Genomic DNA, 27,393 nt, shown 5'->3' with positions numbered 1-27,393 from the left:
TGCAACTCCTGTGTCAACACGCTGTGAAAAATGTGCATTGTTAAGAATGGACTTCTTGATTTTGCCTGCGAGATAGCTGCCACAGTCCGTGTTTACAAGCCTGCCAATGCGACTATAACTTAGAATTAATAAGTTACGGAGCAAAAACTTTACATTATTACAGGCTCAGCACCACCGAGCGCTTCTCATACCGGCTCAACACACTGCTGTTGTTGGATAAAAACTGTGTATATCCAAAATATTTCTACAAGTTAAAAAAAAAGAAGAGCAGCTTGTACACGGCCTAATGACGGCATTTTTAAATCATTCAATGCTGTTAAAAGGGTTTTATTGGCCTGGCGGGTCAAAGACAGACCATGTAATCTTAAAATGATCAGAAGACTTTATAACCACCCCAAAATGGAGATGCAAGGTCTCCACTGAACAGGGATGTAGGGTTGTTTATGCCCATCCTCGTATCCTGATCATATGATATTAATGTTTGCATTTAACTAATATTAACCAAATATTAGCATGACACATAATATACACCAGTGCCTGTTAATTGTAATTCAGGCTTATGCTGTTAATGCAAAACACCACCCTTAATCAGAATCATATTGTATATTATTGAAAATTAATAACTGGTATCTCTGTTAGGTTGGTTCCCCTCTGTTGATACATGGCCGACAGCAGTTTGGATGGCTGCAGCACTTTTATTTCATCACTCGTTTATCGAGTTTTGCTTTTGATGTGTAACTGGAGTTTACAGCTAATGTGAGTTATTTATGAACAACCCTGTGTGCACATTTGTTTTATCTAGCTGATAGATGATAATGAAAGAGAATAATGAAAGAGATATCTGGCATTTACAGTGCTCAGGCAAGATGATGTGGCACCAAGAAGTTCCTTTTCCTCAAATGACTCTGTAATAATTACAAGATTTCTGCAGCACAAATGTCAATTCTGTATTGTAGAGCAATTATATTTTTGACTCTCATGTTTTGTTTTCCAAATTAGTTTTAGCCCATCACTAATATGACCCTCCTCAAAAAAAAGTCATGGTAAACTCTTGGAAGCAACTCGATTTTTTTAACCAAAAATCATTTTTGCAATAGCTGCACCAAAACAGGAAAAATGATTTTTTTTTTAACAAGAGAGCACAGTTTCAATTTTGAGCCACAATAGAAGCTATCGCACATTCACATTGTATGGGATGACAGAAAGGTTGGCAAAGCTAATAAAGTGATGCTAATGTGCTTTGTGATGCGGTGGAAGTCCCCAGCTTTCAGCTCTAAACAGATGGGATCTCTCCCACAGGATCAGATAAAAGATGTCCATCTCTAACTCTGCAGAGCATGGCAGATTCAACAAAGGCTGCCTCTCAAAGGCGCGCTGTCCACGGGCGCTCGCGCAGAAGTCCCTCGCATAAAATAAACGTTGCAGAGCACGCGCAGCAGTGATGAGGTTAAAATGAGGCATGTCAGTCTTAACTAAGGCAGGAGGAGGAACCAGATCAAAACGATCACGCGGAACTAATCTGAGGTGGCCTCTGCTGGGAAGATGATGACGCACAATCCTGAACATTCAAAGCGGCCTATGGGGTGACAGTACCTCTAATAAACAACACGTCTTAGCCTCCACCACGGGCTAAATCAAACGATGTCAAGCTGTGTCACAGTGGCAACACCTTCTCATCATATATTCAAATGCCTTGAATCTCTGGAACAAGTGATTCAAGGCTAAGCTGGGTAGACATCTATAAATACACCCCGCCTTGCCGTATATTTTCCATGTCACACTGTGAGCGGGAGCTGCCATACCATAAGAATATTCTCTAAACCCTCCCCGCTTGTCCTGGTACCTGCTGCTGCTCCTTCTTTCAGTCTGCGGAAGCCCTTGCCTCCAGAGATAACTGCTGCAGAGATCACCCTGTCCCTGCGTCCCCCGTCCCTCTCACAAGGACGTCCCCGAACCCACATTTCTGGGTCATCGCTGAGCTCATAGATAGATCCATCTTCCACGCTGTGCTCCAAAGACTCCAGGGAGGAGTCCGACGCCTCGTCGCCCAGCGCCGTCAGCGGCCGTCCGGGCAGTCCTGACGTGGAGCGCAGCTTGTACTGCAGCAGAACGCCGCGTCCTTTGCCTCGCCCCTCGCCCTGGTAGGAGCTGGACTGTTGCAGGGATTCCTGAGAGGAGGTGTCGCTGCGGTCCTCGCCTCCACAGGCAGAGTCTGGGCCGTCCACGACAGAGTCCCTCTTCAGCAGTTCGGGAGACAGAGTGCTGGTGGTGGCAACCAGGAAGTCCACGGGCCCACAGTGGGCATTTAGAGAGATCATTCCCTTTCCTGTAGGCAGACACAATATTTAAATGTCACCCAGACAATAAATGCTGCTTCTCCTCTGGGCTGAGGTCAAGTCACTGTCAGTTAGATCACTTAAAGGAGGTTATTATGCAAGTTTCAGTTTGAATTGTGTGAGCTGAAAATGACTTGAACTCAACCCTGGATTATACTGTATGTCATGGACAGTTAACTGCATTCATTTATCATAATTCTACCGCTGCAACAGTAATAACTGTGGCTATAGTTTGTGATGTATTTACATAGTATTCAATGAACTAGCATGGAAGAAGATGATGATGAAGCAAGGTTTGTGCAAGTAGGAACTTTGCATAATTAACAAAATGCTGTCAGGCAGTTTTTAAATAACCCTGCAAGAATATATATATATACAGTATGATTTGTGTGTTTCCTGCCTGGTAATATCGGTACTGATTCCAAGAGCCACAAGAAAAATGTGAAGAGTGACCTCAATAATGGGCAGTGCAGAGTAATTTTCTATCAGGAAAAAAACGCTTCACTTTTCTTTTGACCTCTCGAGAGGCTGTTCAATCACGGTCGGCCGCCTCCCTCTGATCCATACCTGTTATTTTGGGGATGCCCTCCAGTTTGGGAACTGGAAGAGTGATAATTAAGCCTTGGGCAGTTCCCACCCATAACAGCCCCTGGCAAATTAGGAGACTTGTGACTCGCATGCTCTTTTGACCTGCAATATAGAACACATTGACAGAAAATTGAATTGAGTTTCCTAGAGACAGCTCAAAACTACAACAGATTATGGGGTCTTTTCAAAGAATAATAGATTACACCCTGTTGACAAAATGACACAACTTTTACAGACTGGATGGTCCCTTTTAGAGAGTAAATTACAAACTTCCATTGATTTTATTATTATCAGGTTTTTCCAGCTGTATTAAATGAACTGTTCAGTCCTGGCATGATGAAAAAAGTAAAAATACTTTCATTGTTGGTTATCAGTGTTGGCTTTGGGTGAGGTTTAAGCTCTGTGATCAATCTGTATTTGACAAGCTTAACACATGCAGAGCACAGCCACCTAGGGCTCTGGGTTACATAAGATTATGAAAAATTGGATTTGTCTACTTGCGTCTGACCCAGTTGAAAGAAAAATTCTCATAAGAGCACAAAGTAGAAAACAAACCTCTGTGAGCTTGATATTATATGTTGCTGCTTGAGATCTGTGTGGTTTTGAAATATTGAGCTTTAAAGTTTTCACCTCCTACTGTACATAGCAAACTGATATGCAGGGAAGTTCTCTTTTACTGGTAAAACGACAAACATCCTAAAAGGCACTTCAAATACAGACATCATAATCCTTTCATATCAGTCAGATCCTACGAGCTCATGGTTCACCCACTCAGGTGTTCAATCATTTCGGTTCGGATCAGACTTCTTCTCGGGCCTGTGTGGGCACGTTCAGTCGGCGCTTGATTGACACCTTCCTGACATTTTTGTTATTTTTGTTGCAGCTGTTGTGGCAGAGCAACATACAACTTCGCGATTCTTTCAAGTGTTCTTGTTTGGTGTCATAAGCACTAAACACTGAACACACCACACTTCAAACAGTCTCGTCAATAGTTTAGACAGAACCAAACAACACAAGCATTTGCACTGTCGATAACATTCAAGGTTTTGATTTTAAGGTACTCTCATTCCAGAGAGTGCATCTCACTCTATCAAGCTTGCACACTGTCAGGAGGGCTGAATCAAGGCCAACTGGACTTGGTTGTAGAAAATTGAAAAGGTTTCGCCCCTCATCCTTGAGGCTTCTCCAGTTCTAACTGGCTGGTGGGGAGTCACAGGTATTTAACATCTATGCTCATTCTTAAGGTCACTGATACCTGTTGGGTCATTAGTGCTCCTGGCTGTAACAGCAGTCGTTGGAGTCGTCGCATGAGGCCAAATGTGAATGGTTGTTAAATCTCCTGGGAAACGATGAGAGGACTGCATTTTTTAGTGGAGGATAAGTGGTGCTGTGGACCTCCTCCTCTGTTGAGGGATGGTTTCTCTATTTTTTACTGAAAGCCTTCTTAACTACTTCAAACCATCTGTCCTCCCTGTCCAAAATATGCACGTTGTTGTCCTGGACTAAGTGTAAACTGCAGTTTTGGCCTGAGGAGTTGGCCCTCCTGTGTTGAGCCATGCATTTTATCAGCGGTTTAGCATCCCTGATTCACAAGTCTGTACATTCCTCACTGCATTGAACTGCATACACTAGACTGCTTTTCTTTAGTTTAGTTTCTGTCCTTGTGAGTTTTTTGGTAAAAGAAACACAGGGATGCAGTGTTTGTTGAAAATCCTCTTGAGTTTTTCAGATACTTCAGACATGTATGGAATGACGATGTTGTTGTGTTTGTTCTTCTTTTCTTCACCACCCGCAGTGTTGGTGTTCTTCCTGGATCTTGTGGCTGTTTGTACAAAGGTCCGGTTAGGGTATCCACAAGCTTTAAGTGTATTCCTCTGATGTTTGTGCTTCTTCTCTTGGCTCTGGGCACTTGTTGCAGGGTTCTGATAACTCCTAACTTTGTGGCTCGATGCTGGTTCTCTGACGGAGTTCAGGTCTCTGCCTTCTATTTTGCCCATATGGAGGTTGAGGATGCTGGTGAGCTCATGGCACAGCCAGGCTTTTGTCTATAAAGTGGTACCAATGGCTTGACAATGACCAAGTTCAGTTGCCTTTGATTCAACCCTCCTTGGATAACTGAGAATCTTCACAGATATTGTCAGTCTAGGACTCATCTTTCAAACAAAGCACTCTATATGGCCGTCTGTAAGTGGCAGGAACATTAATACTGACTTGTTATTAAAAAAGAAGACAGCTGTGCATTTGGACACGCAAATTTGCATAATCATATTTTGATGTCATATTTTATATTCACGTAGTTACCGTAGGAGGTTGACGTGGTTGTAGAAACAACATGCAAACATAGACGATGCTGCATTCATTTGTTTGTAAGTTAGTTTATTCTCGTCCGTCCGTAGCGAATCAGAACTGATGAGATATAGTAGGTCAGTATCGTCGTTCTCTGCTAATGTGACAAAGGATGTAACTGAAGGTGATTTTCTTTTCCCTTATGGAGTGTGGTAATAATCCTCAGGGTGATCTTAAGCTGCGATTTTCTTTGGATAAAGTTAACTTTTTACATCCGGAGTACATCATGAGTCAACGTACGTTTTCTGTTGACAAGTTTTCCAGAGCAGAAATGTTTCTGTAGCACTGAATTAGTGACGGGGAAAGAATAATTGCACGCTCTTATTATACATGCACACCCTTTGTTTCCACTTAACAAAGGAATGAAAAACATTGTTTGTTGTGGATTTATTTTTGTATTCCTTCTGTGGTCCCTCAGCTCTTGGCTCCCATTGTGGCCTAGTTATCTATAGAACCATTTACCATAATATCCATGGCAATCATAATTGAATTACACCAACACTCATTTGATCACAACTGAGAGAATGCTGTCTTACATGTGTAGCTGTAGTTACATGTTTGTTCTGTGTCATGCTCAGATTATGATGATTTGCCTGAGTGGCCCAACAGTGTCATTAATGAATTCATTTCACTGCGCAGGGATGAATCATTCCTAGTAAGAAGCTGCGTGGAAGAGGAAGTGGAGGCAGAGCAGAGGAGGATATTCAGCAAACAGAGAAGCCTTTAGGTGGAGAACTCAGAGGGTCACAACAGCGAGTTAGGCGCCGGCAAAATCGGCCTTTATCTTGAAACTGTCTGCCACCTGCTCACGTCGCCTCAGAGTCTATTTGTACGTTGGTTAGCGATCCTAAGTGAGAGAGGGAGATACTCGTGAACACCCACTCTCGGGTTACCATGAAATCTGAAGTTAGTGGGAAGATGTGGGCCCAGGTATTGTCTTTAAGAGCAGTGATAAAGAGGGATAATGACAAAGGCACTGGAGATTAAGGAAGTATATCTTAACCTCGAGCAATCTTGCACCTCCAATTTTTGCGGCAACGCACACACTCGACAGTGTGAAGTGGGTTTATCGTGGGAGCCGGTATTTGCCTTAAAAAGACGATGTCTCCAAAGATAAATGCTTCCCTGTGATATGTCACTGAGGACTTTATTTTGGAATATTATTTTTTCACCCTAAGGATAGAACTATTAAAGGCATTAGTAGAGAAGAGATCAGCAGTTTCCTCTGCCTCAGAAACTTCTCTGTTGTTTACTGCAACTGGAATTCCCCGTTGAGTATAAATCACATTAAGGGGAAAGGATTAGGGGGTATATCATTACTGCATGTCCTCGCATAAGTCAAGGAGAAACCTAGGAGAGGAGAGACCCGTTGATAGAGAGAAACTACCAGTGCTTCATGTGCAGTATCTGTGGTTGTAGAGTGTCAGGGGATCCTCTTTTCTCTTGTGAGCTCAACAAATCACAACTTAAGTCAAAGATCCTCTTCCTTTTGTGGACCCTGAAGACATGAGCCGAGCAACTTTTCCTTTTCACCCTGTAACTTCCCCCAGGGCCGTGCCTTGAGGCTGCCACCCTCCCTAAACTCTGCTGCATATTTCAAGGGGGAAGCACTGGCGCTGGGTGCAAATGACCTCTGGGTCACTGGATCCCCCCCTGGTGGCATGACCATAGGAGTCTGTTCTCCTTAAAGTCTCCTCTGGAACAAAAAAAGGGAACTTTGATCTGGTAAGAGGAAGGTTTGGTGTCTGAAACACATCCATGTTTCTAGCTTTTGCTTTTATTTCTTGCTCTTTCTTTCTTTACTGAACTCACGAGAGAAAACCTTTTTTTCTGACGAGATGAGGGGCTACCACAGCTTTGAGTGTTGCTCTAAATACATCAATCACAGCGTGGTGTGACTCAACGGAAAGGACAACATTTCCTAAATCCAGATGCATTTATACCACTCCCTGAAGCCAAAAATGATCTTCACATGTACTGAATGAGCTAATGGCCCATGTGCCAGTGGCTGAACATGTTTCAGGCAAGCTGGCATTGAGTAACATGTGCTTGAGTTATCACCAGTGGACAGCTTTAGGTACGTTTCACTGCCATCTAATTTGTTTACCATAGTTCTCCCCTCGAAAAAGGGAGAACACCCACACCGTGTGATAAATATTTCATCCATCATGAAAGAAGGCACACAGGAAGTAATGGGCTATCTGTGGCATCCTAAACGGACTGCAGTGAGAAGGGAAACGCAGGATGAGAGGATTTTATGGCAGAGCGGATGAGATGAAACGGAGTGTTAGAGGGAGAAAGTGGGACAAAAAGAAAGGAAAATATTAACTCAAAAGGGAGGAAAGTGGGGAGGTACATGTCGAGAAAAAGAGGTAAAACGGGCGCGATAGAACAGAAGCATGGACGTTTCAAGAAAGACAAAAGCGTTTCCATGGGAACCCTTAGTATGAAAATCTTTAAGGCTGCCATTTTACTGCTCCACAGTGACTTCTTTATTAATCCCTATCTCTCACCCCCATGGCTCTATTATGGCTTTACGGAGGCCTGAGATGGATACGTATTCAGGTCAGTCCCCAAAGTGCAAGACCCAAGCAGGACAAGACAAGAATACCATTCAGGGTAGGAGAGCACCATCAGCGTTAAACGGGTCCCCCGTCATTGCGCTCACGTTATAAAGACAAAAACATGACCAGTACGAATAATAACAATAAACTGTCACAAAGAAAAGCAACTGTTTGTTTTTAACACAAAATTTGTGTCTGCTGCACTACAGGACAGAGGTTGACCTCTGTATGTGGCGGTGAGGCCCAGGTGTGATGCGTGATGAATTTGTACCGGTGTTCAGCAGCGTTGAGCGTGTTGAGATGTTGATTTCCTGCAGAAGCTCCAGTGTTTCAGTATGAAAGAGACGAATGGAGGAACCCTCGGAGAATGCCATCCACACCCCTCCGCCGGCACACGCCATGTGTGCGACGCTGATCATGGGGTCTGGATGGACTTCAAATTTCTGTGATGGAAACAACAACACTGTTATAAATCAAGGCAGCGTGGGAGGAAAATGCAATCATCCGCATCATCAACAAATCACATTTCTATGGCTGGAAAATGAAACATTTATAAAACTGAAAGGTCAGCTCTCTCTGGTATCTTATTTTGGACATTTTTTGGGGGGGATTTTTCTCCATATAATCTGTGGACTTGTACATTTCTACAGTTATAGCCTCAGTGCAATTATTTTAAAAAAATGTTTTAGTGTTTTTTTATGTTAGCCAGCCATTCTGTAAAGAGTTTAGCAACATCACATCTATTTCACACTCCTCCTTCATTCATTAAACATGTGGCCATTTTTCCAAACTGTAGAGTCCATAAACAAACAAAAACAAAAACAAAATATTATAATAAAAATAAGAAAGGAAAAGAATAAAGCTTGAGAAGAGAAGGAAAGGTGCTGCTTTGACTTGATATAAATGCATCAAAAACATACAAACCATCACAACAAGGGAAGTCATGACTGTGCTGGTTGTATTGTGCCTCATAGAAAACACTTTGATAACACAGCTTTTTATCTTGCACGCCAATTATCGTGACAGTCATTTCAAAGCGAAGTGTTCATTTAGATCAAACATAACAAGGTGTCATGACTGAATCATGGCATGATGAGGTCAGTGGAAGCTCCCTGAATCTTACATTCAGTCGTCGCTCCACACTTCTCTGTAAATAAAGTCAGACTGAACCTCCTAATTTTGTAATTTACAGAGTCCCTGACACATGGGGCATATTTTTGCATCATTCCCTTGGTTTCTATCTTTTTAAGAGCACAATGGAAAAAGAGAGTTTCAGGCACACAGTCTTAATGAGTAGCTTGAAATAAATGCAATGAGCCTTATCATGGCAACACATGCAGCCCCTGCGGTCCAAGGCGTGACAAGGGTTGGTTTGGGCATCATCTTGGAGCCGGTATCACTGTCAATGCATGAGTTGCATGAGGCTGGGCAATTAGTCAGTGAGAGCGAGTGAGCGAAGATGAGAATGCACCCCCCACCTCAACCCAAGTGCACCGGCGGACAGGGATTACCACCTGTTTATGTGCCCTTGCCAGTGGGCCCTCCTTTGTTTGAAATTAGGGAAAAGGAAGGAAGACTTTGATGTGCTTTTTCTCTTTTAATTGACTCCTCAGCAGTGGGTGCCTGCTCTGCCTGGGAAAGGATATGCAATGCATCTCTTCGTTTTTCAAGTGCTGCCATCAGAAAATTTGATACCCATAATGAAAAGGCAAATTTCACCTTCAATAACCCATTGCAATTCAAATGAGCTGACAAGTTTGTCAAGAAAAACACAGCCCTACTGCAGTGTACATGCAGCATAATTATCACATTAATCATTATCAAGCCTGGTGGCTCTAAATGGGACGACCAGCTAATCAATGGCTGACATGCTGTAATTGTTGGCTGCCATCTTGCTTACCATATGTTTCAAACCACCTGGAAGGCATTCTGGGAAACTACATGTATACAATAGTTTCATCTGACTGGGATACACAAGGATCTCAAAGAGTGCCTGAAAATGTGACTAAATCATTCATTTAACATTTATTACATCCATATCAATTCACCTTTAAGCCAATCTTGCAACAGCATCTCATAATACTTTATCACGGATATAAACCAAACATGTTGATCGCTGTTGCTCTGTGTCAAACACGGGAGAAGTGCAAGCCACAACTGTTGCCTCCAACCAACAACCTGGTGTTAGTCTGCTGATTCCAGCGTTGCTCACAGAGATGAGGTGGTCAGTGAAGCTTGACAGTAGCAATATGCCCTTTCTACTCAACTCGGCAGTGTCTCACTAACAGCAGCATCCCTCCTATAGTCCTCCACCAGCAGGGAAGTAACAGTGGAGCTAAAGCCACAAACACTACAGCTGGTCTGAACAGCTCATTAGGTCTTCATTACGCTCGGTGACAAGGTGTCTTTGTCCTTTACTGAGCGCTAAGTCCACATCTCAGCTCTCGGCTATGGCGAGGGAGTCGAGTGGACGTGTGAGTGATAGGAGAAAGCAGGTAGAAAAAGAAATAGTAATGGGACGAGGAAGGAACAGGCCTGCCAGTCAGTACTGATCAAAGCCTGTATGTCCTTGCATGTCCTACTTTGTTAAGGTTTGGTTACATGGGAGCGACTCAGACCTCCACAAAGTGTTAAAGCTTGTGAAGTTCTGAAATAACATAGAGACTGACAAAGCTGAGAAGTGTCTGAAATCATGACACAAATGTTAACCAAAGTGCTGTATTATGATCAGATACAAATCAGACTCTACTGCATGATTCCTACAAAATAAAATACACATTTGTTGGTTCAGGTTTTTCTCATTTTCTGCCCAATTAACTGGTGATGTTTTTTTGCTGCAGTACCTCAGTTGGCCACTGGGACTGACTGACTGCCACATCGTATCCAGTTCACTTTCAGGACCAGAGTGGAGGCTTTCGTGGCTTCTAACAGGATTGAGGTTGCACTCTGAAACCAACTCAGTACCCTCGCCTCGCTCCTTCCTTTCCAAGCGTGTAGGAAAACATACGGTGGCATGAAAAGTGGTCTCTAAAGCCAGTGTTTAGTTTGTCTGTTCTGGGCTCCAGCAGAAACATGGTGGTATAACATGGTGGACCCATTCATAGAGGTCTCCCCCTTCAGAGTGAAAATGACAACTATTGGATGGATCGCCATGAAATTTAGTACTGTCATTTTTGCTGAACTGTAACAACCTTTGTGACCCTCTGACTTTTCATCTAGAACCATCAGGTAAAACATTTCTTGTCCAATAATTTGGTTTACGACAAAATACCTGCAAAACTAATGACAGTGCTATCCGATTCAGGTCCCCTTTGTGTTGGGAATTAGCAAATGCTGGCATGCTACAACGCTAATCTAAGATGTCGAACATGCTAAACATTATACCAGCTAAACATCATCATGTTAGCATTCTTACTGTGGGCATGCTAGCAGGCTGTGGTTAACATTTACTTCAAACCACCACTGAGCCTCACGTTGCTGCTAATGTGTAATCTCCGTCTTGTTTCTAAGCCACTTCCTTTGTTTAAACCTCTGTGGTAACATGTAATTGTCAAAACTGTCCGAGGTATCATTTTGGGGCTTTGTGAGCTTGGTACAAGATATATGCATCTTAGCACTGATACAACAGCTTCTAAATCCTCACACTCCTGCAGCCATATTTGTCTGTTTCTTTCCTTGCAGCCATTCTATTGCTGAGGTTTTGTCAGCACTATGATTTTTATGTATCCCCACTGGGGTGAAGTGTACATAATCGAGTGGTACAAAGCTGAGAGCACACACAAATTTTTAAGTGGCGATGATCCTTTGGGTTTCTGTTGGAGGCGATTTCCAACCCTGCAGTAAGTATAAAGCCATGTTTACCAAAAAAGACTGAAAAGGTTGTATTTAAAAAATACTGCGTCAACAATGATCGACTGTGAAGATTTAAAAAGAGGCTAAACCAAGCAGTAGGGTGCAAGGATCAGTGGCGTCAAACGAGACAGGCGACTGTGTCCAGCAAAGTCATGGATAAATGATTCAAAAGTGCAGCAAATCTGACAAAGTGGTGAATATCCATTGGGGAAAACAATGGAGAGAAGTGAAGCTAAAATGAGTCCATGACCCTCCAGCCTTGCTCCGAGTCATATCTCTAGCTACAGGTGCCAAGTACTGCTTCTCTAGATCCTGGATATGCACCACAGCCCCTGTGAAGTCAGCCCTCTTGAGTCCACATTAGCGAGAAAGACAAGGTTAGCAAAGGAGTAACCAGAGCTGACCTGTTCAGCTCTGTGGGAGATACACTGAACCAGAACTGTGCCTCCACAGTGTGGCCATTCGGCTGATTAAGCTTGTGTCTCCGGAGGACTAGGCTAGGGAAAAGAGGTGAAGGAATAAAAGGAGATATCCCTAGCTCAGCTCGCTCTTGATTATGAGGATCTTGAGGCAGACTCTATAAGCAGCTGTCTCTGTATGGATGGTTTGTTAGCTGCTTCTTCTAATTTGTTGCAATTTTTAAGAGATAAAAATGTAAATGCATGTTACTATTAACTTTGTACTTTATATGATTAAAGATTGTTTGTGCTACTTTGGTGCATGTTGTTTATTTGCATTTTAAATCTGGAATGAGGCCGACCAAAACATCTGTAATTTCAAATGGAGTTAGTGGCTAAATATAGGTTGTATATTTTCCACTTTCCTAATTCTGTTCTTTCAGGACATGTAGCTCATTTACATTGAAAATAGATAACAAATTTATATCATTTGGGCAATGAGACACATGCTTTTTTAATATTGCTAGTGTTTTAATTTCCTTGGTTGTTCGAATTAAACATGATATTTTCATATGTCATCAATGTTCGTACAGGACGGCTTGCTCAACACACAAGCTCCTTTTCAACACGAACCCTTGGACCCATCTACGCAGCTACGCGCATTCACATTCAGGAGCTATAATTAAATGGTAATGGTTTGCAGTTTGGCATTTGAATACCATATTGAAGGGTAATTTTGGTATTTTTAAACCTGGGCCATATTTTTATATATTTTGGTGTCTAGATGACTAATTGCTACAAAAGGATTTGGAATTGGTCCAGTAAATCGCCTCAGCTGGCAGCCAAGAAACTGGCTGCTATGGCTGCAAATTTGCCTGTACGAGTACGTCCACTGTTTTTGCCCCTGACAGGCTCAGGTTATTATTCTAAGTGTCGGATGTTGTTATTCCTAGTTAGTGTTACACCCAAGACACAAAATAACATACACAAACTAACCAATCGAGGCAGCAGTAGACCAGCAACTCTGGTGTTCTGTGAGGTTAAATAAAATAAATAAATGAAATGTGAATAATGTGAATAAAATGTTTCTGTCAAAGCAGTCTGGCTGTTTTAGAAAGAGTGATATCACGGCTGTTTCTGGTTACACTAAAAGGATTTTATTATTTTTCTTTTTACTCCCTCTCTGTAGGGATCCTTTCTATAATGTTGTCAGACATTTATAAAAGCAATCTGAGTCTGTCACTGGCAAAAACAACAACTCAACATTGCTGACACTGCAACCAATTTCGCAGCTGCCGGCTGAGGCGATCTATAGGAACAATTCCAAAACTTTTTGTACCTTTTAGTCATTGAGACCCAAAAGTATGCACAGTAAAAGAGGGCCCAGGTATAAAAATACCACAACCACCCTTTAACATTACCCGGAAGAGTTTGTTTTCTGTCTTTCTCTATTGTCTACTACAGCCGGAGAAGTGGCCCTCTAGTACACCTCTCATGGCACACTGTACAGATGAACACCTTGGAGAATGACAGCACGAAAATGGAAAGCATGACAGAGACAACACCCTGGATGATTTTCTGGAGATAATGGTGCGCATTCCCGTACCATAACTCAGAGTGCTAAATGAGCAAAATGAAGCTTATTTGTGTGCGAGAGCGCCAACAAACATTGTATGAATCTACAAAAGCTTTGAATTGTTGTCCATGCAGCAGCTCCAGGCAGTAAATCTTGATGACATCACAGATTAGAAAGCCGGCTCTCTAAGGCTGTGTGCATAAATCTTTTCAGAAAATGAAAGGAGAGGAAAATTTCCTCAAATGCTGCAAAAACAACAAAATAAATAAATAATGGGGAAAAAAAGCACTTTGTCTAGCAGTTTCACTTCTGAAACCATCCATTTAGGTCTTCAAACTATGTTTTTAGTGAGGACTGAGAATATCTATCTGCTGGCAAGGTGGCTGGAGTTGACCTTGGCAGTCAGGCTGGAACAAACAAAATAAATTCCCTCTTTAACTGGTTGGACAAAGCTTTCAAGCAGGAGTCTTTAAATTCCTAAATATTATAATCTTTGTTACAAAATAGTATCAAAACAATAAATACAACACAAGCACTATTTTCGCTCTATAGTAACCATTTGAATGAAAGGGCATTGTATTTAACATATACTTTAATATTTCTTAAAAGGGGGAGCCAGGCCTGGGAGGGAAGCTCACCAGCAAGTATCTGGTGGACAGGCTTCCATTGGGCGCTGTAAGAACTTCGTGGAGCCCATAGGGCCCATCACCCACAGGGATGGGCACTGGGGTCAGGGGTGTGTCTTGGATTGGTCGTAACAAACACCATGTTCGAGCAGCGGGTAATTTATATGTGTATTTAGTATAAGAGCACCTTAGGCCAAAGATCAATGACCACATCTGCGGCCTTATGTCCTGGACACTCGGGTGAAGAGAGGAGCAGAGCTGTCAACTGAAAAAAACCTGGGTGTGGGAGGAGTTCGGTAAAGATATGGAGAAAGAATTTTGATTGGCCTGGAGGAAGTTCTGGCAAACCACTGACTCAGGAAGGGAAAGCTGGACTTGGCTCAGGGTTCGTTCAGCAGGGGAGGAGAACTGCTGATCCTGATTTGGGATATTGTCGATCACTGGAAAGAGCACGTTGAGGAACTTGAACGCTCCTCTGTGTTTGAGACTCAGGGTATATGGGTATAGTGGGGATGAGACTCGCGCTGAGATGCTAAAGGCTGTGGACGTTGTTGGTCTGTCTTGGCTGATACGCCTTTTCAAAGTCGTTTAGATGTCAGGGACAGTGCCTGCGGAATAGCAGACCGCGGTAGTGGCTCCCATTTTTAAAAAAGGTGGACCGAAAGCTATGCTCCAGTTAGCGGGGTACCACACTGTTCAGACTCCCTGGGAGAGCTTATGCCAAATTGCTGGAAAGGAGGGTCCAAACCTCAAATCCCGGAGGAGTAATGCAGATTCCATCCTAGTCGTGAAACAGTGACCCAGCTCTTCACCCTTGCAGAGTTACTGGAGGAGTCATGGGAGTCTGCCCATTCGGCCTACATGTATTTTGTGGGCTTGGAGAAAGCTTCTGCCTGTGTCCCCCAGGGAGTCCTGTGGAGGGTACTACAGGAGAACGTTTTCAGTGGGTGTTGGGCCCTGCCGGGGTTGTCCCTTGTCACCATTTGTTTGTGATATACATGGATAGGATCTCAAGGCGCACCCAGGGGGAGGAAAGTGTCCAGTTTGGTGACTTCAGAATTGCTTGTCTGCTCTTTGCCTGCTGCAGCGACCCAGAAAATGGATGGATGTGTTCCTGATGGTTTTTGCGATGTATGTCAGACAACATGACCACCTGAATTGCTTCCATTCAGTTGCACCAAAATGCTTGTTATGACGACTGGATAAGCAATAAATAAAAAAATTTAAAAAAACTACAACACACACACTTTCAGTGCATATTAAAATTATTTTTTTCAGTCTTCAGGACAAGGATGCTAAAAAGGGTGATCATATACTATATATAATAATCCAATCTAATGAGCATGTATTCTTGTAAATGACTCGAGTTTAGAACATTTCAACAATGTATTTGACCTGTCGTGAATTGATGGAGGGACAGTATCTCTATTTATCAACTGTAAGTGTGAAAATTTCTCCAGCACTTTAAGTTCTGTCATTGCTTGCACATTTTCCCTCATTAAGGAGATAAATAATGCACAATCCTGAGCCTGTTTATCTTTGTAGTTACAAGGTGAACTGCAGCGTTATGTGCCCAGCAATGATTTAGTCATTTACCTGAGTGGTGAGGCTGGAGATGTCCACGACTGTGACAGAGTTCCCGCAGCTTGCCCACACTGAGTCATCTAACACCAACAGTGTTCGCACTGGTTCTGAGCCCAGGCTTACACATCTGCAGGAGTCAGGGTCCCAAAGGTCGTCTGAAAAAAACAAACAAACAAATGCACTGCTCAAAACTGCAACCAACAAATCAAAAGGATGTAAGGAAACCCTTAAAATCATTGGCTATTATCACAGCTAGCCTACAGCTATATTTAGAAACTCTGAACACATGGCCCACTTCTATTTGAGCACTGTCACATTGAGCGAGGCAATTAAATTCAATTCTTCCCACTTGTACCACAGCAAGTTTGCATCGTGTTTACTTGAAAAAAAAATACTCTTAAAGCTATTTAATGCTTTTGAGCAATTACTAGCATTAGTGGAAAGGGCTCACAGTGAAGGCTTGTTTTCTTTCACTTACATGAAAAAAAGCCATGTGAGAGAATATGTACAGCAGGTTGACTTAATAAAGTCTGTGGACTTCCATCTGAATCGCCACACACTGTGCAGCACAATGTTTGTACCCTTGCCACCCACATGCTAATAAGTGCTGTACACTTTAATCCACTTTTCCAACTTCTTTACAATCGGTTCTCTCTCTCTCACTGTCTTGCTCTCTCCTTTGCTCCATCAGTGTGAAAATGAAGCAGACCTTTTTTCTTTGAGCTTTAATCACGGGGCACACGTTGCAGCTACCACAGAAGCACATTATAAAGTGAATTGCATAAGCATTTCCTTTGCTGTGTGTTAATGAAGCAAAATTAGGGAAAGGAGTGCACCCAGCCATTTAATTAACATTCTGAGTTGTTTATTTCTGCCTTTCATAGCAGAATAGCTTTACAATGCCTTCTGACTTCCACAGGTTAATTGCTTGGCATGTTATAAAGGTCATTTTTCCACCTTTTCAAAATTCACTCTTGTAAATGTCCCTCCGGCCCCTTGCGCTAAGCAAAGCCAGGCCAAAGCTTCTCCCTCTTTAACACAGAGGGGGCCCGGCTTGCCGCACCAAACCAAACTTCTCTGTCTCATTTTGCAGAATATTTTCATCGTGAGCTGACATGATGTCTGATGTGCATATCTCGGTGAGGATAGCTGGAACACATTCACGGAGCAACAATGTGTTCCGCGTATTTATACGCCGTTTGATAGAAGTCTCAACTAAGAACTTGGCATTTCCTGGCTGTTGCCGGCGTGTTTTTAGACAGCAGCATGCATAGTCAAGGGCATAAATCTTTAACAGATGTGCCGAATCTGCAAACATTCCCCGGCACCCTCCAGAGCTTTTCTCCTGTCCTTTTTTTATATACAAAACATGAATAGTAATATTTAATCGGCATGCAGCAGCTTGGAGTAATTAATCATCCTTTCTGCTTGGGAGGAGAGAGGAGCACAGGAGGAAGGCAGACACACTGACATACTGTGGCCAGGTAAGAAGAACCTGGTGATAGAGCTATTGTGTTCCCGCTGGCTGTGAAGACTGCAAACCACTGCTGAGATGGTGTTAAGCCCCCTCTGGCCTTGTGCAATGCCTGACTAAACATGGCATGCCATCTACCACATGGTGAAGTGTTATTTTCATACTAACAGCGGGTGTGAGAATCAGTAGAGAAGGGATAGCATATAGCATAAAGGGAAAGTGATTTAAAGCAACCGTTTGACAGGCAGTCCAAAATTTACAGAATTTTACAAATGCTCTCATTCTGAAAACGGGTTCACTTAATCAGGTCTAATTAATCACGCATGACACAAAACACTAATATTGAACACAAGAGATGTTTACTACAGAGCTTTTTTAGAAATTTATAATGCATGAAAACATTAAAACCCATTTGCACTAATTATTTCACTGCAGGAAAAAATACTTTGTTGAATAACAGCAGCCATTAGAAATTAAATAAAAACTTTTCAGTCCATTTCACGTCACATCTCATTAGGAGAGTGGCTGACACGCAGGTTCCCATCCACAAAAGCCAAAGGGATACGAAACATGGATAACCTCATATCAGCAAATAATCAACAAAAGTACTAGAAATGTAATTTATAGTGAAATTAATGCACCATGTTCGTCTAATCGTGTTTGTATTGCATTGGTAGAACATATATAATAAATGCTGGAATTTACACACAACAACAATGATGGGCCTCATTTACTGTATCTACAAGACATGCATGTTTCTAAAAAAACATTTTTAAATATGCATTGTCTTTATAAATATGTTGATTTTTAATTATTTTTGCCGTAATTCTTTTATCATATTTAGCAACACAGATTTTAAAAAGCACAAGTAGCAGTTATATGTTGTCACACACTGAGAATAGCAAACAACAGGCAACAAAAACAACAGCCATCAGTCTGAAAACAAAGCAACCTTGGAGGCACCTTACCACTGTTTCTTTTTCCATAAACCATCATGGTCCCGTTCCGCAGGCCTGCAAACAGGAAGCCAGAGGAGTGCTTCAGGCACAGCACAGGGCAGCCCTCTGGGTTATGGAGGGTCAATAGACATTGTGCTGCAGTGTCCACACTGCCGTAGACCAGTACGCTGGAAGAACAGAAGCAGCACAAGCCAACATGATAAATGAGTGTCATTTGAAATGACAGAGCGCCTCGTTTTCATGCAGTTTGATTTAGCAGTGCACTTTGGAGTAAAGCATTGTGTATGTGCAACCACTCTGTCTTTCTCATGTTTGAAATGCCATCTGAACTTTGCTGCATCTTATTGTCTTCTTCAGAATGACAAATGCACATCGCTGTTAGTTTCTCTCTGTCTGAGAAGAAGGTGACAGTCTGTCGAGTGTGCTAAAATGCTGAAATTGTTGTTTTTTTTAAACTTTACTGTATGTTTTTGTGCTTTTTCCCTGCATAGACACTTGCATCGCGAGGGAATGAGTCAGCATAAAAAAGCACAACATGTGATCTTACAGAAATGACTGAACACTACTGTAAATGAAAATTACATAAAGCGGTCACATGATGGCTGAATCTGAAATCCAAGAATATTCTCTGTTTGAACACAAAAAGAAAACAATCAAACAAAAGAATGTATTCACTGTAACTATGACAGGAGACTGAGATTAAAACCCATCCTCTGTTACACACAGTGGGGATCAGAAGGTTTATTGGATTTGAAAATGAAACAGTGATCTTAGCAGCAGTAGCAGTATTGATGCTGTGTTAGGGCATCAACTCTGATTTCCTGCTTTGATGAAATATTGACAAGCAAATCTATACCGCTGGAAATCTCAAGGGACCGTAACAAAGGATAATACCGGATATTATTTTACAACAGGAGAAAAGCATTTCTGTTCTTACCTTTAGATTTGTGCTTGTTTAAAAAATATATATCTAATTTAATAATTTTACCATTTTCTATATCTACACAACAGCTGGTCTCTCTTTTTTCTCTGTTGTTTTCTATGATATCAGTCTCTTACCGCCCATCGTCTGAGCCAACACAAATATTAGCGCCGATCCCTGAGGGGGCCTTGTGAACTCCAGCCTCCACTTCCTCACTGGGAGAAGGTTCTGGCACATATTCCAGACATCGGACAGCAGAGCCGACCTGCAGGCTCTTTACAGCCCTTGGCATGGGCCTGTTGAGGGAAAATATCTCTATGTGCCCCTGGGAAGCTTCTCCTCCGCCAGCCACCTGTAGGGAGAAAAAAAAACATGGTTGAAAAAGGTCGAGACCCCATGTTAAGCTGTACCAATGGACTGAATCATAATGCCACGGGTAATAAACTATTCTGCTGAAACAGAAAAAAAAAAGAGATAGGAAGAGCAGAGAGCAGAACCAGGCCAGTCTCCCTTAAATCACACTTGCAGTGTGTTCACTAGCTTAATCAAACTGTGGAGGCCAGAGGATAATCGTGTCGTTGGTTAAACATTCCCTACCTGTCAGCAATTTAGATTTCAGAAAAGTTCAAATCAATTATCCTTTCAGACCTTGTCGTTTGTAGTCCTCGTTCACTGTTTTTGAATATCACTTAGAATTTGAAACACATTATGTAACGGATTCACAATGTCATCTCTGGAACATCAAACAATTCTTAAAACTCTGCGATCTTTTCATCACCGCAGAACAGAGAGGCTCTCGTGAGTTTCTGAAAGGCTACGAGCTGCTTAGCAATGAGGGGTTTTTTATGACTTTACAAGATCAAGTGACTGATCTATTGCCGGTGTCAGTTCAGGATAGAATGAAAATAAAATAATTTTCAATTCATTAAACTGACGTCTGGTATTAGCATGTCCAAGGTCACTCTGGAAGACCTAAGCCTCTGCTCGCAGCGCTATTAAAGGAGTAAACACAAGCATGCATACACGCACAGTGTGTGTCAGCTGGGAGCTTTCAGTGGCTCAATTTGGATTGACTGGAAGTTTCTACCATTTGACGCCTGTAGATGTCCGTCCCCTTTTTGAAGCGAGCACATGTTGTGAAAAAAAAAAAAAACCTGCCTAACGAACAAGAAAGCGACCTCAGATGTTATCAAAAAAGGCCCACCAATAATAACAAGCTTCGAAGGCGAGTCACACCCCACAGGCTGAGTGTCTTCATTTCCTATGTACCACATTCATATTGGCCTTTGTGTAAGCCTGTCAGTGCCAATGCTGAGAAAACGAAGACAGCAGGAGCCCTCCAACCTATCTCTGATGCAACTCCAATTAAGGTGGCATTGCTCCCATTCCCAAACAATTAAAGTGTCGCTGTGGGTTTTCAATACAATTTCATTCATTACTCCTGCATGAGGCCTGGGTGGTTGTCCAGACAAAAAACAACGTCCTTCTTGGAAAAGAAGCAGGGCTGCTTGCTGCTCGACACACAAGATTTATTCTCTGTATGAATCACATTGTGTGAATGTGACATGAGCTAAATATAGTCTTTAGCTCTTCTCCTCCACACTCACCCTTATTTGCATGCAATCATTTGTTTGATTTGTATCAGCGTGCAGAATCTGGACAGGAGCGATCCTGTGGGCTCTTGAGAATGAGCCAGAACAAATAATGGTCTGTTGCACAGGGTGAAAAAAAGACAAGGAGGACTTATCTTGCAGCGAGGAGCCCGAAAAAACACGGCTTCATGTGACTCTGTGTAACCAGAACCAGAGGCAAGGCCCCCTTCGCCCAGACTCCTTCACAATTTATACATTTACGCGTCCATCTATACCTCCTAAACCCCTCCACACACCACCATCATCACTATCACTGTCAATGAACGCTTTCTCTTCCTATTTTCAGTTCCCCCCACCCCCTCTCTCTCTCCTCGCCCGATATCCAGTGCAAATACTGTGTCCTGACAAAGTCATCACTACTTATTTAGAGAAATAGATATCTGGAGTCGTGCCCTGGACGGATTCCTCCTCTCAGCTTGGGAGGAACAAAAACTTCCCAAACAGTAAATGCTCTGCCAGCATTAATTAGATTGCTCTGGATGCTGTGGGGAAGCGTGGGAGAATGGTCATGATAGCACACTCTGCTTAATTGCGTTCGCCACATTAAGAGCGCCAAAACCATGGGTCACCAGATTGTTGATGCACTCGGAAACGGATGCATTTTAAGTTTCTCATCGTTGAAACCACGAATTCTAACTCCCCGAATAATAAGCGACACATTACGGCAGAGTTGGTAGTCGGATGTTGGGTAAAGTGGGACAAAGAAGGTGAAGGCCAACAGGGAGACACTGGAGTATCAGGCTGATTAGACACAATGTCATTACCCTGATCAAAGCACACAGAAATCCCCACGGCCCATCTCACTTTAACATGATTAGTGTCATCCCTTATTTGACAAGCCTGCCAGGGAGGTAGAACCAACTGGGGGCGGGAACGCTCAGTCACTAATTATTCTGCCGGATCCGCAGGCCCTCACTATTATTTTTTTTTTTTGTGGATACCAGTTTGTTCTTGCTTTGTTTACATGCTGTCCTGTACACTATGAGACACTGACTGTGCTGGAAGAAGGTCAGATGCGCTTAGGACTCGAGGAGCTGCTTGTCCTGTTTACAAGGCAAGTTTACTCTTGAGATTCCATTTCCATTCATAACAAGAATTTTCTGCTGAAAAGTTCGACTCTTTAGTGAAAGACCTCGTCGGATGTCATTTAAGACTTTGCTACAGAGAGTATTCACACACAAAGGAGCCACAGTCCTTGAGTTTCTGTAGGCAGACTTTTTTTTTTCCAAGTAAGTGAAATAAGTGTACCAGAATTTATTAAAAAAATCAATCGTGCCATGCGGAAATATGTGACACCGATAGAATTGAATTGATATCACAAAACTTACACCAGACATACACTCACGCTTACATCTAGAGAAACAAAGTTAAAGTAAAAATGAAGGAGCTTTTTCAGACATCAGCTTGGCTTACACCAAAAAACTTTCACAAACCGAGCACTACGCGACGCACAAGCCTCCCCCTGGAAAGGCTAACCTGCATATATTTGAGAGTATATGGAGGCCCTTCACTAGCAAAGTTAAGGATTTAACTATAACAGATGATCAAGTGACTAATTTATTTGGACAATGCAGTTTCCAAGCTCGTCAATTTTTGTTTTTTGCTCTGAAATACTTACTTATTGTTATTAGCATGCGCCTTTTGATTACCATTTGTCTTTAATTTCTTTGTTTTGTGTTAATGTAGTAATTATATGATGAGTTATATGTTATATGAAAATAAAAGGCTGTAAAAAATATTGCAGAAAATATCAACTGTGACTGCCTCCAAATCCAAAAATGCAATTATAATTCAGTCAAGAGCTGAATATTTATTGTTTACTGAGCAATGCTCCATCTCAGTGAAACTTAATAGGCCTTGTCCACCGCATGGTAATGCTCAGCTCGGCTCGGCTCGGCACGGCTCAAATCAGCTCGACTCGACTCGTTTTTCTTTTTCCATTTTCTGGTCTCACTTCTGTCGAAGCTCCAAGCGAGCTGAGCTGAGCTGATTCGAGCTGAGTCGAGCTGAGTCGAGCTGAGTCGGTGATGTGAAAACACCACAGACCGACTGAAGCTGGGAATGTCACAAAAATTTTACTTGAAATTTAACTTCCAGTCGACTTTGACCTGGTAAACTCCCAGGAACCATAAAACTGACAACATCATATATTCGATTATCAGTCCTATTTAATTGAAAGAAAAGGAAAAATGTTTAAATGCCATGTTAACAGCATGCTAAGGGCCATCTTTACATCTGAAAAGGTCGACCACAGTACTAAAAGCATGTTGTCATCATCATATCAATGCAATAACGAGGCAGCAGTAGAGGCAGGTGCATCTTTACAGTTTAAATATGGTCACTTTTCAATGAAGGACTTGGTTCTTAAGTTGCAGTTCACATTGAAGGTTTGTGACTTTATTTGGACTCGCAAAGGACTTTGAGATTTGACTTTAGACTTGATCTGACAGACGTGAGACATGACTTGAGCTCATCTTGAATGACATGAGACTTAACTGGGTCTTGACTTAATAATGTTCAGCTCTTTGCTCAATGCCTTGCTGCTGTGCTACGAACTCCAGCATTACAGATAACTGCAGCAGCAGTTAAGGGCTTATTGTGCCTGAGCGCATGTGGGTGTAAAGGAATCTAAAGCTTTTAATGAAAGTGTAGCCTTCACTAACTTGTATACTGCATACATTCTCCACCAGTGAAAGACACAGCATGTGGACAAGCTACCTGTTTCCCTCCAGATAGTGTGGGAGGCCAAGGTCAGAGGGGAAATTGAGGGTCAGAGCAGCCTATGCCCCTTCAAACACTGACATTACAGTACCCTAAACGTCAGCTCCGCAATATCTCCTTTTCCCCATCCGAGTTTCCACCCCTGTCCTCTTTTGAATAGCACCTCCCAAGCAATTAAGCCTGAGACACTGGGCTGCACTCTGTGTCTTGGAGGGCCTACACTTGATTTAGCCACCTTTAAGGTTGAAAGAGGATTACCTGATAAATTGCACACTATCTCCAAAAAGGAGGGGGAACAAAAGTGGAAACATAAAGATTAATAGCATCTTTTTTTTCTTCTTCTTCTCTGAATTCCGCCCTCTTTCCAGCTAAATTCCCACAAGTCCAGGGATTGTGATGTGGTAGTCTGGCAGCACAACTTGCCCCAGTCATCATAAAACACTCTACAGCAGTTACCTACCACTAGCCTTTATGCTGTATTAATTCACAGTTTCCTGGCGGCATTTTACAGAGAGAAATGGTGCATGTCCCATTCTCAGCCTTGAGATACATCCTTTTTTTTTAATGAATGAGAACAGAATACAGGAAGCACATTGAAACACCCATGGTAATTGTCCTAAAATCATCAGCAACTGTAAAATATGCATTATTTTGCCTTATCATTGGTTTTAGTTATTTGGCATTCAATTGGGTGTGTAGCTAAATGGTAAATGGACTGCATATATAGCAGTTATATCGCGCTTTTCTAGTCTTCTGACCACTCAATGCACTCAACAACACATGCCACATTCACCCATTCACACAGTTTCCTGCCCAAGGACACTTCAGGGCTCGAGTCACCAACTCATCAGTGGATGACCTGCTCCACCTCCTGAGCCACAGACGCCCCTGACAGTGTGGGTGTGTATATATGCATGCACACATGCATGCGTGCAAGCAACAAGCTACTTACCCAGAGGTAGCCTTGCGGTAAGGAGGTGCTCGCTGCAGAGAAGCCCAACACTGCACAGTGAACAGGATTGTGGAGGGCAGCTTCGAGCTACGAGAGACAAAATGAACATTGATTTAATATGTATCATGGATCAATACAGCAACCTTATTTTTCTATTTCACTCTTTTGATGCAGTCTGAAATAACACCTTATGGTACTGGCTGGTCACTTTTCACGATGATACATGTGAAATCAAAACTCCTGCTACCAACAAAATGCTTCACCTCTGCCACCTGCAAGGACTTTGTCATGCTGCGTGGGGGCTGACGGCGTTCCACCCACACGCATCGGCTGCTCACACAGTACATCGTTTTGTTTCCATGAATACATACATTACATAGATTATCTGTTCACAGGACTTCCAAAGCAACTGAGGAGTCTTCTTACGATTTCATATAATTTGCTGTGAGCCCACAACAAGTTCCTGTTTTGACAGACGTGTGAAAACACCGTACTGAAAAGAGCTGGCAGGTGCTACATTTTAAATTGCTTTCTCCTACTAATGCAGTATAATACAGTTAAAGTTAATGAAGTTGCCTTGAGTTCTAGTTACTGTAGTAACCATGCTGTCTGCCTTCAAAATCTGAACCAAAGCACTTGTCCAACTTTTAAATCATCAATAAAAAGAGCCAATATCTTAGAAAAAGGGAAAAGAAATCGATATTCCTTAGACATATAGCAGAATTGTTTGCCTGAAACGGAGTGACGGAGGCTGACATTTACAGCATAGAGCCTGTGGCTAATGCATCAAACCCCCTGTGGTGAGAGCTGCTCTTCTAACCAGCAGTCTGTCTGGTAGGAAGTGATTATTATTTTGGTGTATAACCGCTGAGGGTGGGCCATGTGGCAGAGAGGACAGCTAATTGTGTGTTGTTAGGGTGGTGGTGGTGGTGTGCGGAGCGGGTGAGTTTGAGAAGGGGAGGAGGGAGAGAGGAGAGGGTCAGCGATGAGTACCGCATGTCTTTAACTGTCGTCCTCCACGGCGGCAAGCATCAATCACAGGTAATTTATAGCCTCCCCCGGCCAGGACCCTCCCCCTCTTCTCTCTTGTTGAGCGTGTTTGTAAACACGAAACAAAAAACAGGATAGTGGCCAGATCACCGCGCTCCCCATCTGCACTGCACTACAGCTATTCCTCCACCCACCCGCATGTGTCTCCATCCATTCAAATTCACTACACAGATGCATGCCTCGTCCTCTCTATCAATCTCTCAGCCCTACTTTCCCATTTCTCTTTCCCATCTTTCACTCTTTTTTTTTTAACGCCTGCTCTTTTTCCTCTGTCTGTCTTCCCTCTCCCCTTCTGCTAGCCCTCTGTCAAGTGCAGTGAAATGTTTTTTGATAGGTAATTAAGCGGCAGCCATAATAGGTGTCCATATGGAGGCCCTGTGGTTAAGAGAGAGAGAGCGGCGGCGGACCAGAGGGACTGGTACACTATAACGGACAGGCTGGCGGTTCGATGGTGGTTGGATTTTATCAGTCACCTGAGACTGGCAAGCATCGTAGGCCAATCTTCCCAGGCCTAGATTGCTTTGTATGTTAGCACTCTCCAGAGTCAGACTGGCAATGCATGTGGGATCTTTCCACTCTATCAGAACAGTAGCATCACGGGGAATTCAAAGGCAGGAATGTGCACTGGGTCCATTCAGATAAAGAGCTGATGTGTAAATGGAGAGGCTTGTTCCTTAATGAGACATCAACCATTTTTGAAAATGTGGCGCCTACTTTCGAATATTCTACAAGTAATTAGCTGTTTGCTAATGACATCCTATTTCACGTAAAAATGTTAAACAGCACTTCCCGTATAGGACAATTATTTAAATCCACACAATCATACAATAATTAGCATGAGACATATTGTCAATTTGGAATGAAACAACATTTTGTATGAGAACGGCTCGCAGGGCTGAAAGCACACAAGGATGCAGAGGCGAGGATAGATCGCGCTTCCATTAAAGTGCGGACAGTGACTATGATCAATACAGTAAACCACTGGTCCACTTATTGAACTTCTTTAAACAGCCAATGGACAGAGACCGGGTGAGCCTAACAACAAAGCCTGTGAGATCATTTCCACCTGTGAATGTGCAAATTATATCGACAGGCACAAAGGACACGCGGGTCTTCAGCGATGACCATATCAGTGGTGATACTAATGCTAATAAGGTATCAGTGAGGCACCATTTAAAAATCAATGCTTTCTGGAAGTCAATTGTCAGTCTGGTTTATAGCACAGTTTGTGTGTGTGTGTGTGTCTGCAGAGCTGCAGGTATCAAGTTGAAAGGCTGAAGCTGCTCCCAGGTGTGGAGGCATGATGAGACAGGAAGGTGAGCCTGTAAGCCGGCTGAGGGAGGTTTGACGGGAGGACTTCGGGGAGCGCGGGGAGGAAAAGGGAGGAAACGGGCAGGTGAGCTAATTAAAGCGAGATTTGTTGATGGGATGAGAGGGCGGACTCCCAGCTGCTGGTTACCGACGACCCAGTGGTCGTCAGAGAGTCCGCCCCACCCATTACCCCAAGAGGGCGCCGGCCCATATGCCGGTTCCAGGTGGCAATGGTTAGCAGAGGAGCATCCATTGCTTTTCTGGGAGATAAATGTAAAATGTCTGTAATTACAGCCATTCCTGCAGAATAGATGGGACCATTTATTGTGACATTTCTCACCTGGTTACACACCGCCTCAGCTCTGTGCGTCAACAAATGTAAGCAGCGTGGCTGGTGGTGGTGGTCTAATATGACAACAGGGTAAGGTTTTAGGGATTCATGCTCTTGACTGTCAGACTGTCAGAGAGGTGTCCCTTTGGAT

At 42.8% G+C, this 27,393-nt stretch overlaps 1 protein-coding gene across 2 annotated transcripts in view; it reads right to left on the bottom strand.

Moving 5' to 3' along the window:
* Window positions 1-675: 675 nt before the first annotated feature.
* arhgef10la (Rho guanine nucleotide exchange factor (GEF) 10-like a) overlaps window positions 676-27,393 on the bottom strand; it is a 105,694-nt gene continuing 78,976 nt past the window's right edge. For both annotated transcript variants that reach the window (XM_041957453.1, XM_041957445.1), the window contains 7 exons: window positions 24,551-24,637; window positions 19,363-19,577; window positions 18,313-18,470; window positions 15,883-16,025; window positions 8,106-8,277; window positions 2,904-3,026; window positions 676-2,326 (listed from right to left, as the gene is read on the bottom strand). In XM_041957453.1, coding sequence (XP_041813387.1) covers window positions 1,776-2,326; window positions 2,904-3,026; window positions 8,106-8,277; window positions 15,883-16,025; window positions 18,313-18,470; window positions 19,363-19,577; window positions 24,551-24,637 — 1,449 coding nt within the window. In that variant the 3' untranslated portion in view covers window positions 676-1,775. The remainder of the gene's footprint in view (window positions 2,327-2,903; window positions 3,027-8,105; window positions 8,278-15,882; window positions 16,026-18,312; window positions 18,471-19,362; window positions 19,578-24,550; window positions 24,638-27,393) is intronic.

The sequence above is a fragment of the Chelmon rostratus genome, chromosome 2 (assembly GCF_017976325.1).
Source record: "Chelmon rostratus isolate fCheRos1 chromosome 2, fCheRos1.pri, whole genome shotgun sequence".
Classification (NCBI taxonomy): domain Eukaryota; kingdom Metazoa; phylum Chordata; class Actinopteri; order Chaetodontiformes; family Chaetodontidae; genus Chelmon; species Chelmon rostratus.
Note: the sequence above shows the minus strand (reverse complement) of the source record. Positions and strands in the feature narration are given on the sequence as shown.